The following is a 13,056-nucleotide window of genomic DNA, read 5'->3' as shown; positions in this document are numbered from 1 at the left end:
AGCCCGTGCCTACGGCACTACGCATCCTAGTTGGAATGAGATGACAGTTGTGTGATTTAGATAAAAACCATGGGTACTTAATCGAAAAATGAAAGGATGCACTACAGCCTTTGGATCAAAAGAATCTAAGTCGTTCCAACAAATTTATCCCCACACCCTTCTGTTTTATAATAGAGATGTATCAAAGAAACTTTGGTGAAACGTTATTTGTTTTATGGAGCACTCTAACAGCAAGTCTAATGGTGATGGAAAATAACTAGGATTGGATAATTATTTTAGAATCAAAAAATGGTTAAAAGTTACTCCCATCTCTCACCGACTGGATCTCTCTCATCGGTGAGATCTCTCTCTAGTCTCTTCCTCTGTTCATCTCTCACCTCTGTCTCTCTCGCTCTATGGCGATAGATTTGCTAAAAACGGCAACCTTTTCATATTCCGGCCAAGTTTTCGATGAGTTGAGGTAACTCCAGTTATCCATTTTTCTTGTAATTACAGTGGTTTGATAATATTTGATGATATGTACATTATAGCTTAATCATTTGGGGATGGATATATCCATCTCCATATCCATCAAATGAATTTTTCATCCCCATTAAAGCCCTGATTTTTTTGCATCTGGGGATGAAAAATGACTATTCATATATACATCTCCACATCGGACTTGCTCTAATAGTCTATTCCCTTGAAAAAGTCTAGCGACATCACATTATGACACCGCATTTTTTTATTCAATAGATACAAGTTTGGTGTCCCCACACACAATGGCCAAGCTAGGATTTTCGATAAGTGGGATCGAAAATTTGAACTATATGTAGTTTATAAACGAAATATTGATTTGTTTTGAGAAACGAATAAACTAGTGCTACGTTTGAGAATTTTGTAGGTAGAGATTCTATTTTGACTCATTTTTTCCTTAAGTACAAAACCCTTATATGGACTGGGTAAAAATAAATTTCAAAATGAGGTCAAATTAGTAAAAATGGAATAAAAATTATATACACCTCTATGAAAATTTGGCAGTCAGTGGGGTCGGTTGCCCACCCTTGTCGCTATATCCCTCCGCCACTGCCCACACAAGTGCTTATGTGAAATCCATGCCACCACACTTGTGTCCATGGAGTAAAAAAAAATATGGCGTCAATAGCTTGCTAATTGCCCTTAATCTTTATACCCAAAAACAGTGTGTTCCAATGAATAGGTATATTTTTCGTCAACTTAAAATTATTATTATTTTTTGCATGAGTAATATTCCCTTCGTTCTAAAATGATTGTCCGGTCCGCAAAACGGAGTGATAAAAATAATGCAATTTTTCAAGAAAAAATTCAAACTTTTTTCACAAATTAAAAATACTCATTTATATCTAGTAAGTTATTAAAAAACTTTTGATTTTTTCTTGCAAAAATTGTATTATTTTTAACACCTCATTTTACGGACCGAACAAACATTTTGGGACGGAGGGAGTATATCATATGTGTATTGAGGAATACAAAATGAACAATATGTCGGATGAAAGAATCTTTTAAATTCATCATAGATAGGATTGAAAGAATAAAAAATTGATATAGGATCTATTATAGTATGTTTGTAATTCCACTAGTCCACTTTTTCAAGTTTCGAATTCAGATACGCATGCGGCGCATGATACCGCTCCTTTGCCGATTTTGAGGTGTTCGATCTCCGAGTAGTTAAATACTGGGAACTATTTTATCACCTCTGGGTGGGGGGTTGGCGGCCGCGAAACGATGTATTGTTCTGTTGTCACCATCGTCGCTGGCGCAGTGGCGGATGTAGATGGTGGTGAAGCCAGTCAAGAGGAATGCGAACTACAGGACCACGAAGATGGCAGCTGCTGTCGAATTGAGGTAGGAGAAGGAGTAGTCTGCAGGGCAGCAGGAGGAGGATAGGTCCGATAGGACGATTCATCCGAAGGTGTTTGCGCAGTGGGAAGGAGGCGGCGCAAGGACGGCTGCGCTGCCATCCACCGTCATGGTCGTGGGTACTAATAATACTAGCAGTAGTAGCAGATAGATCATCATCAAAAAACGAATTTCTTTTCGGATTTATTTCGAGGGGGTTTATGTCGCTTCTTTTCATGGTATGGATATGGAAACAAACGTGGATGTTGGGACAACCATTTTGAGAGGGAAAGAAAGCGGCTCCGAAAGTCGAAGATGATCGTAACACGAAAACCAGGTACTGGGTTTGATGGTTTTCTTGGAGAAAGATCTTTGGCGGCTCTAAATTAGGCCTACCGTGCATCACATCAGTTGAGCAATCTGAATTTAACCAAAATTTTCTAAAGAAGAGAATAAATAATGAATCAGAGCACAGGGGCCATCTACTTATTTTTTGTTCAATAAAAAGTATGACAGAGTGACGAATGAGCCCAAAAGAAAAAATATTGCATGTTGGGTCTTTTGAAATAGTTTGGATCATTTTGATAATAATCACTTTGATCTGTTTTATTAGGAAGATTTACGGTTCAAGTACGTATAGCTCTAATACGTACACGTTTAATAATACATACTGGTTAAATATGAATAAGTATAAATCTATTTCAAAATACTTTTTCCCTGGAAGAGTTTGTTTGAAATTCTGACCGTTAAATACAGTTTTGAACGACTTGGATGATATCTTACAACACTGTAGTGCATCCCTACACTATAGGATTTCCAAATCCTCTACATCACTGAAATATATCGCACGGTGTTTCAAGAATATATCAAAGAAAGTTTGGTGGAATGTTGTTTGTTTTACGGAGCACCCTAATAGTTTATTGCTCTTGGAAAAATCTAGTGACATCGCATTATGACACTGTGCTTTTCATCAACTTAATTTTTTTTGCATAAGTAATATATGTATTGAAGAATACAAAATGAACCAATTGTTAGATGAAAGAATCTTTTACAAATTCATCATAGATAGGAATATATAGGATTGAAAAACTCAAATTATGGGGTTGACCAAATAGCCACGGATAATCCTCCTCTCTCCGACTTGTTTAATTTCAATTCGCAACTACACGTACAAATCTGTGGGTATAATCCATGGTAAGGAAAGGGACGTACAAATAGACAAAACCCTAAAGGATGCAGCATTCAAGCTACAATAATTTAAAATGTTAATTTAGGTCAATTTTAAACTATTGCTCTCTTGGATTTTCTATTTTCCACGCTACAATATAGAATATTCTCTTTATCAATTAAACTCTTTACCACGTCAAACTTTCAGCCGCCTTGAGACTCTCTACTCCCATGAACAGATTTTTTGAGCTATTGTTACATAATTGAAATATGGCTAGCTAAGCAAGTTTAGTACAGGATGATATTTGAGTTTCTAAATAAATAACAGTAACAAAATGATTTACCCACATACACTGATGTGGATGCTCTAAACTATATATCGCATCAATTTATTTAGAATTATTCACATAATTAAGAATACATACATAAAGAATAGTAACTCAACAGATTTTTGAGTACTAAGAGCATCTCCATTAGCCACACCAAACCTTTGATTTCGGCAAATAAACGAGAACGGCAGCCAAAAGAAGTATCCAGCAGCCTCAAGATGGAGTTGCCATTTACTCCGCCAACTTTTTCCCTCGCTTCCTGTGGCGAGGTAATTTGCCTCGCTTCTCTCTCTCTCTCTCTCTCTCTCTCTCTCTCTCTCTCTCTCTCTCTCCCGCTACAGCTCTACCTTGATTGGGTTTTCATCGTCAACGACGGCGGCAACTGCAAAATCGATAGCTGCTACAGATCTACCTTGTTTGGGTTTTCATTGTCAACGACGGCGGCAACTGCAAAATCGAACATGACGGTGGTGGAAACGAACAACTCGACGACAGCGGTGGCAACAAAATGTTTGGGTTTTCCGATTTGGTGTCAGTATTTGGGTGTTCCGATCAGAGCAGAACAGCTCTATCTGTTTGGGTTTTCTGATTGTCTGTTTGGGTTTTTCGATTGAGTTTTCTGATTGTAGTTTTGTTGGGTTTTCTGATTGTCTGTCTGATTTCCGATTGGGTTTTGTTGGGTGGTTTCCGATTGGGTTTTTTTGTGATTTGAATAGCCATTTGGTTAGATTGTTGGGTGGTGAAATTATTTGGTGGCTAGCCATAGGAAAAATTTGCACTTTTTCTAGCCAATTTGCTTAGAATCCTATTGAGTCTCCTGGAGATGCTCTAACTGTTTGCATTTTCTTATTTTGGCTAGCATTAACTAGCTAGTCTAACATACAATGATGCTTTAATTTTTTTCCTAAAAATTATAGTAGCAAACAGAAGATATATGTGAGAACCAAAGTCCCACATCGAATTAGAAGTGGAAGTAATACATAACGAATCATGAGCAGTTACTGTATAATTCGAAATTAAAATTTTTTAGCCATGTGTTTAGGTTAAAAGTTAATAGGTCAGCTGGAGCGGGGTCATTATAAGTGGTATCAAAACCTACACCAATCAAAAATGTGGGGCGGATCCCGCAAGACGTTCTTGGGTGATGAGTTTGAGATGCTTGTCGTGCCTGGGTGGATCCCACATGAGACAAGCTGTAGGAGCTTAATGTGCGCGCTTAAGCCTTTATTACGGGGAAGGGAAAAAAGTAATGCATGTTTCTTTAGGTTTATACTGCAAATAATGTACATGCTAGGAATCCTCACGTTCTTAAAAAAATTTGTTTTTTTTCCAATCGATCAATACCGGAAAAAATTCACTCCCATTTACTACTGCCAGAGTGAGAATGTCTACTCGACTTTCTGACTTTTCATTGAGTTAAACAGGAAGTCGAGCAAATATTTTCTCGCTCAGCCAGACATTCAAACGGCCCTCTCACGGACGTCAGAAACACCTTTGACGTTTCCACCGCTGTTACCTCACCGTCCCGGTGCCCATCTTCGTCTACCTGGCAGAACCGGTTCTAGAGAAAAATGGCCGCGTCATAGTAAAATACCACCGGTCCGGGGTCCCACCCCGGTTCACCTGCCTCCTCACCTCCTCTGGCAACCTCAGCGTATACCTCTCGCAGTCCTCACCCAGTCGAACCAGTGAGTGACCCGTTGAGTGCGGCCTCGGAAACATCCTCACTCGCGCTCTCGGTTCCGTATCTACTCGTTGATTTTCATCGACAGCAATTGCAATCTGATTCTGAATTTGAACTTCAGTTCTGGAGCTAGGCTCCTCCGTCGACTGAGTCGACTCGATTCCTTGACTCAGGTTGGCTCGGCAAAGCGGACAGGTGGAGTGAGAGGCCAACCAAGGGTCGATACACTGGGGATGAAACGCGTGGTCGCACTTGGGTAACAACCGCAGCCTCTCGTTATCTTCGAACTCGGACACGCACACGGCGCACAATAACTCTCCTTTGCCGATTCTGAGGTGTTTGATGTCGGAGTAGTTAAACATCGGGAACGAATTTATCATCGCGGGATCGAGGCCGCTTGGAGAAAGCCGGAGCAGGCGGCTTGCGGCGGTGGCGTAAAGTGGTATTGCTCCGTCGGCAGCATCGCCGGCTGCACAGTGGCGGATGCAGATTGTGACAAAGCCAGTCAAGAGGAAGGCAAACACCAGGACTGGGTAGATGGCAGTTGGTGTCCAATTGAAGGAGGAGGAGTAGTCCGCAGGGGGATCCGTAGGTGCTTGCGCGGCGACGGGCCGCGCTGCCGCCGCCGTGGGTAATAGTAATATCAGCAGTAGCAGATAGATAGGCATCCAAAAGCGAATTTTCTGTTTGGCGGGGGTTTATGTTGCAATGATGTGGGAAGAGAGAGTGGGATTGCTCTTTTTTGATATTCCACTACTAGTACTATAGTACTCCTATGTAACAAGAGATTGTTGATTTTGGGACAAAACCATTATCTGGTTTTTTAGGAAGAAAGCGGCTTCAAAAATCAAAGATGATCTTGTCTTTGACAGCTTCAAAAATCAGTATCCAGGTTTGTATAAAAATCTGGGTACTGAGTTCGACGGTTTTCTTCATAGATTTGGATTTTAGTCCACTAGGAGTATTATACGGGAGTATTTGTTTTAAGAGCACCCATCACCCTCATCGCTCATTGCGCTTCTAGCCTTCTACGCAAACATTGTTCGTGACTGTGTAAGTGGATAACGATGGTTAGTAAATAAAATTTTATTTTATTTTTATGTATGGATAGATAACATACTTATCGAGATGCACAAATGAACGGCTATAAACTTGTAATGATCTTAAGGGGGATTTTGTTTTTACAAGTACATATGATGGATAAGCCGGAAAATGAAAGGATAGTGATAGGATTTGAAGTGCTCAAATTATGGGGGGGTTGACTGGAATGGCCATGGAGAATCATGATCTTCTCTCCGAGCTGTTTATTTCCAATTTTTAACATAAGGCAAAACTATGGGCATTTTCCACCATAGAGTAACGTACGGACCGGGGGATTGTGCTATACAACTCCGTGCTGTATAGCATTCGGCGAGGCTTTTTCGGCATCGGTCCGATAATCGGAGACGTTCACCGCGTAGAGCTCATTGAGTTCTACATGCGCACCAAAAATCAGCTCGATCAAATATCGTTAAGTGCCTAATCGGAACATATATAACTTGGAAAAAAAATAAGTCCTAATAGATACGAAACACTGGATCAAAACCACTAAATCCATTTTTTTTTCATGTTATATGTGTTCTAACGAGGCACTTAACGATATTTGATCGAGCTGATTATTTATGCACATGTAGAACTCGACGAGCTCTACGGGGTGAAAGTCTCCAATCATCGGACTGATGCCGGAAAAGCCTCGCCGGAGGCCGCGCAGCACAACATAGTCCCCCTAAACATACAGAAAAGAAGAAAATAAAAGTAGGAGTAGGAGTAAAAAATACTCCTGCCGTCTCAAATTGAACGACAATTTTTGATATTTGTATCAATTTTAATTTTATATATTTTTCAATATGAATCTCAAAAAATATAGAATATAAATTTTGTTTGATAGTTCTCGATTAGTTCTTTAGAAAAAAGTTTTCAAACTCATAAAAAACATTATAAATTGAAAGATATGAATAATGAAAAATGACACAAATTTTAAGAATTATCATCTTTTTTAGGACGGAGGGAGTAAAACGTACGTAAATAAAGATTTTTCTGAAAGACTTTCCGTGATCCAATTACAGAAAGAAGTTCAAAAGCATTCCAGCCCAAACTACCCAACAGGCTACGCAAGCAACAGGCAGGAAGCCCACATGATTTGTTTCATTGTTAGGCCGAGGACTATGAACTTGAAAAGAGGGACGGACCGGTCATTTTCTCATTTGTTTGTGATTAAAACTAATACATATCGAACCACCATTCCCCCCGCAAAAGAAATCTAACATAGGAGAACAAAGCTACGATAAAAATACTTTTTATCAAAATGGGATTGGTCATGGAATTAATCAAGATACGTCCGTGAAACGGTGTAAGTTGGCCGGACACCTGAGTAATCATACAATATATAGTACTCGTATCAAAAATCTTAATAATTAAGAACGAAAATAATGAGTTGATAACATAAGAGAATTAACTGTTTAAACTTCCCGATTCCATTTAACATGTTACGTACTATTTGCTCAGGATAGCAACCTAGCTCTCTTGAAATGGAAGAGGTTCCAAAATAGAAGGAAAAATGCCCAAGAGAAACTGACAATACGTTACAACAAGAAAGCATTCAACTTAATTTTATATAGGAGCAGTGTTCTAAACCTCGCTACTCGGTACTCGCTCGGCCAAACACCTTGGAGCAAGTACTCGGCGTTAGTCAGCGAGTACTCGGCGAGTAATGGCCACCGAGTAGGGGACTAGTCCCCTCGGCCAGACACCTTGGAGCGAGTACTCGGCGAGGAATCCGAATTTTAGAACATTGTATAGGAGACCATATCTTTTAAATTTATTAGAAAAGTAGTGTCTTTTTCTATTTACTAAAATCTTTTAGTCAAATTTCGCGGTAGGTTGAAGTACAATCAAAGGTTTCTTCAATTCAAGTTTATAATTCAATTGATGTGGTGCTATCAATATCATCAATCAATCAATACATCTATGCAAATGTGAGCTTCCAAACAGAGAGAGAGAGAGAGAGAGAGAGAGAGAGAGAGAGAGAGAGAGAGAGAGAGAGAGAGAGAGAGAGAGAGAGAGAGAGAGATTTTAAGGGAATTGAGAAAAAATTATCCAATGCCCCGGTGACATTTTTATGTGGTGACCCAACTCATATTTCCACCACACATTTGCGTAGTTTCCAGTATAATGCTCGCACAAATTATATTTTGGTCTGTTGCATTGAACAGGTAGTACTTGTAGTATATATTTATAGTTATGGCCCACGTCCAAAGAGATTATTAGTCAAGATCTTCTAAGGACTCTCAAGGGGATCACAAGGACAAGGTAGTTTTTTTATTTTGATCCGCAAGGACAAGGTAGTTAACAAAGGGACAAAATTAACCCTAACATGGAATGGAAACAATGTCGTTTTCCCCCTCCTTACCTAAATTTGAAAGACTATAGTATTGGTGAACAAGCAACCCAATGCATTTTTTTCCACATAAGTTTCTCATCAAACGTCTTGCCTATTAATTTGGAAAGAAGCTACAAGAAAATTGAAACATTTCAAATCAAGAGCCTTTTTAAAAATAAAAAATAAAAATCTTTATTGTAATGAACTCTCGAAGATTTCTGGTTACTTTGATTTTGCTTAACGTAGAAGTGGTTTCAAAACTTAATCAATTTCCTGTACTTATTTTTCAATTTTCAATTTTTAGCTTTATCAAACAGAGTCTTAATGTTTGGCCTTTTCTCTTCCATCCTACTTGATCATAATCTGAAGAAACTAATTGATTTTGACAGTCATACATTGGGGGCACCTTTAGCTCACAACTTATTCTCAATATTTTACTCGTCGTTCAATTTTTTCATGACAAACAATCTCTAATCATGTGACTCTCAAAAATTGATTGTGGTTTTTTTTTTCCCCCCATATATGGACAGTAAACTTTGACAAGTACAACTCAATAAAATTTCAATAATTACGAGACCCTGTATAGTGAGTCTTCATTTAACGCTTAGCATCACACATGCTATTTTGCTCTTGCGCACAAAAGCTTCACTGAGTTTTTTTTTTTTGGGATAGAGATAAACACGCTATACACGTGCAGTTGTAATACCGTATTGGTACTTGAATTCCCATTCCTTCTTCGAAGCCGGAGGTTATAGAATTTTACTCCCTTGTGGTTTGGCCACGATGAAGAGATTGATTCGGTCTCTTTGTTAATGTTTGAGGACGGAAGGCATGCCCATCTATTCTAACCCGTCGGCTTCTTGTCATCATGTTAATTTCAGCGTTTGCCAGATGTTGGGTCCGTTTAGCATTTCTTGTATAGCCAGACCCCTAATAAAAAATGGAATTATGAAATTTTATCTTGATAAGAATCCATCCTTTTGACCTTTCGCATATTTCATTGATCGTACTTGATGCAATTCCAAATAATAAGGATTTTACATTTGTTTGGGAAAACACTATTTAACAATTAGCTATGAAAGTTCCTGCAAGAAAAATCTGTCATAAGTTGTTAGGCCCCGTTTTCACTAACAAAAAAGTTTCAGCATTTTACCATCTCGTTTTCACTAACAAAAAATTTGTCTACAAAAATTGTTTTTGCTACAATAATTCTATTCACAAGCCTATCAATAATTTATTCATTACCGGAAACAACTTAGCATTTCTCAACAACTTATTTATTAGCGGAAACACCTAACAATTTTTCAACCACAAATGAAAATCTACAAATTTTTCACTACTGAAAACACCACCTTAGTTTAATTTGAGTGCTTAATTCCTGAATGCTAGTAAAAATTTTGTCTCATAATTCCTCAGCTGACAATTGATTTGTATTCTCACGTGCAGAGTTGCTATAGACAAATGTGGTTGGGGGCAACTTGGCTTTCCCGTCCCATGAGGTCTTTGGCCAAACAACATTAGAATAGAGGTGCGCGCACTTAAATGACAGGAGTTCAACTCCCTTTCTAAAACGTTAATCTAACAATTTCAATAATACTGACTTTGTCAACCGAAAAAATGGTTTTTCTGCTTAATTGTTTGCTTCTTTAAAAGAAAAAGAAAAGAAACCAATCCTTTTACTGCACGCTCTTTCCATATTTGTCTCTCTTTCCATCCAAGAGAGAAGAGAGAGAGATAGAGAGAGAGAGAATGGCCTTAGAAACTGTGGTTTTTCAACAAGACCCATTTAGTAACTTAAATAGTTACGGGTACAAAGAGGTGGAGGAGTACCACTGGAACACCAACTCTTCTTCGCCGGAGGTTTGTGCCGGCGATGGGTTACTTGCCGGAGCTTCGGTAGAGGCGCCAGCACGGCGGAAAAGGCGGCGCAATTATAAAAGCTCGAAGAACAAGGTAGAAATAGAGAACCAGAGGATGACTCACATTGCAGTGGAGAGAAATCGCCGGAAACAGATGAATGACTACCTCGCCGTACTCCGGTCGTTGATGCCGCCTTCTTACGCTCAAAGGGTCTCTCTCTCTCTCTCTCTCATGTTATTTTTAAAAAAATAAATAAGTTTCGAGAATAATCTTGGGAAATTTTTCTACTAATTTTATTAATTAAGGATAATCTTTATATTGACACAAACTACTTTAATAATTGCATAGAGGTATTTCATTTTTATTCAAAAATTAAAATGATGCAACTTTTTAGAAAAGGCTAAAATTATGGGACAAAAGTGTATTATTCTACTACATAAAACGGTTTTGCTATTATTAGCTCACTGGGCTGACAATAAACACACTAGAAAATAAGAAAAACGCGTATTTCTGTGTACTTTTTATACCCTTTAATACACATTCACACTCTTACTATTGTGGTTTTAGAATTTTCCTACGTAAAAAGTTGTTTTAGAGATGGATTTGAATTCTCTCTTCAAATCAGGGTGACCAAGCATCCATAGTAGGGGGAGCCATTAATTTTGTGAAGGAGCTAGAACAACTCCTCCAATCCCTTGAATCCAAAAATCAACTGAAGCAACAATCCGAATCCCCTCGGCACTTTGCGAATTTCTTCACCTTCCCTCAGTACTCGACTCGTTCGACTCACCAGAGTAATCAACTGCTTACGGGCCACGAATCAAGGATGGCAGCTGAGAAGGAATCCACCATTGCTGACATAGAAGTGAGCATCGTGGAAAGCCATGCCAACATCAAAGTACTCTCAAGAAGACAACGAAAACAGCTTTTGAAGATGGTTTATTGGTTTTATTCCATAGGCCTCACCATTCTCCATATCACTGCCACAAGTTCTGTTGATCAGCTGGTCCTTTATTCATTCAGTGTTAAGGTTAGTTTACTATAGCCAATTCAATATGTCAACTTAAGCAAGGATAAATTGTACTTTGCACTCTAAGCATAACATTTCGCTCAGTTGACCGGTAAATTGTTTAACTTTAATAAAGTTCATACTTTTTTTTTTTTTGGTCAAATGATATGATATTAGTATGATAGTATGGAGTATTTGTTAAATTACCATACATGGGCCAATATTCTGTCCAAATGAGTCGAACTCTAGACTCACATGCACTCCTTTGAAGCGCTACACGACAGTTGGGCCAAACCAAGGTCAAGTTTGTACTTCATATGTCGCAATTTCATCAATTTGGTCAAGATGATAGTTTTAGTGGCGCTGAAGCTTTATTCTACTAGGCCATTTATGTGTGACAGTTCCCTATTTAATTTTGACCCTATAAAGTTACAGTTTACGCTTTTGACCCTCATTCGTTCATGTCGTATGTGTGTTTTTCATTAGAGTGGTAAGGAAAGAAATCGAACAGTTAATACCCAATTTTAATAGTAAATGAAAGTTCAAAAACAAAAGTAGGGTCAGCGCAACACTTTGGCAGTGTCTAGAATGGCCCTACTATGCGTTCCTCATAATCTAAAGAATTGTCGGTGCAAAGTGTAATCCATCCAAGTAAACAAAAACTAAGAATTATCAGTGCTTTTTAATCTTGGATTAGTGTTGTTTTGCGTCAGGTTGAAGATTATTGCCAGTTGAGTACGGTGAATGAGATTGCAACCGCAGTGCATGAGATGATGACAAAGATCCAAGAGGAGGTCATGCCTAGTTAAAACTAAGATGTTGTAATTTGCACTTGATTAAATACTATTTTGAGATTTGGTAGGAATGAGAATCATTGGTGGGTAAAACTTATAAGGTTTCAAGTCTTAGGTCTTTTGTGTCCTGTTATATGAGAAGAAGCCTTGAATGTATTATATGCATAGCTAGCTTATGTGTGAATTCTCCATGAGTTGTAATAATAATACTAATACTAATACCATATTATGGGGCAATCATAGAGCTTTCTGCAAGAGGAGACAAGAGAATGAACAAAACTTTCTTTTTTGGTTGGTTGGTTTGGATGAAGAGAACCAGCATTAATTCCATTATTGGCCTATCACTTCCAAAACGTGGGCCTCTCTTTTTTCCAATTTTTATAACTTGGGCCTTTCTATGTCGGCCAGGTTTTGTTCAGGATTTGGCCCCAAAATACAAATTTTTCACAGGGGCCCAAAAGTACTTTATAGTTGCACGTGTATACTACTAGTATCCTATTTGGACAGCAGGTCATTTTCCGATAATATTAATGCACTTTTTATTATTATAGGGCTGGCTAACCATCGATCGCTTGGATAATATGTTATGTAATACTATTAAATACGGTTAAATTTCCATATACATCTAAAGAATATGAAAACACATTCGTGGATATTAACTCTTTTTTTTTTTTTTTTCCGGACATTGATAAACCTTTTAGAAATCATCCACCGCCCTTAAGACGGTGGTTACAGTTTCCTTTTTCATATCAATTTTTTGACTTAGAAGATTTACCTACGTATCGAACAATCACGTTGAATGTAGGCCTAACTCAAATGGGTAGTTTCTTCATAATCTTTTAATATGAGCAGTGCTATAGATGTCCAGGCACATATTTAAATACAAATGTTTTTGTAGGCATTCTTCTTCTTCTTTTTTAAACAAAAGTGAGAAGTTA

The 13,056-nt window shown here is 38.2% G+C and overlaps 3 protein-coding genes across 3 annotated transcripts in view; 2 read left to right on the top strand and 1 right to left on the bottom strand.

Moving 5' to 3' along the window:
* LOC131298244 (histone H3.3) overlaps positions 1-13,056 on the top strand; it is a 52,993-nt gene that overhangs the window by 18,643 nt on the left and 21,294 nt on the right. The window lies entirely within an intron of this gene.
* On the bottom strand, positions 4,592-6,129 carry LOC131298241 (E3 ubiquitin-protein ligase ATL6-like). The gene has a single exon (XM_058323603.1). It carries the CDS (start codon positions 5,703-5,705, stop codon positions 4,896-4,898), a length of 810 nt encoding a protein of 269 aa, XP_058179586.1. The 5' UTR covers positions 5,706-6,129; the 3' UTR covers positions 4,592-4,895.
* Positions 10,166-12,199, top strand: LOC131298240 (transcription factor bHLH94). Its single transcript, XM_058323602.1, has 3 exons — positions 10,166-10,525; positions 10,941-11,345; positions 12,038-12,199. Exons 1-3 carry the CDS (start codon positions 10,205-10,207, stop codon positions 12,131-12,133), a joined length of 822 nt encoding a protein of 273 aa, XP_058179585.1. The 5' UTR covers positions 10,166-10,204; the 3' UTR covers positions 12,134-12,199.

Source organism: Rhododendron vialii, chromosome 8a (assembly GCF_030253575.1).
Source record: "Rhododendron vialii isolate Sample 1 chromosome 8a, ASM3025357v1".
NCBI lineage: Eukaryota > Viridiplantae > Streptophyta > Magnoliopsida > Ericales > Ericaceae > Rhododendron > Rhododendron vialii.
This window is presented reverse-complemented; position numbering and strand designations above follow the sequence as displayed.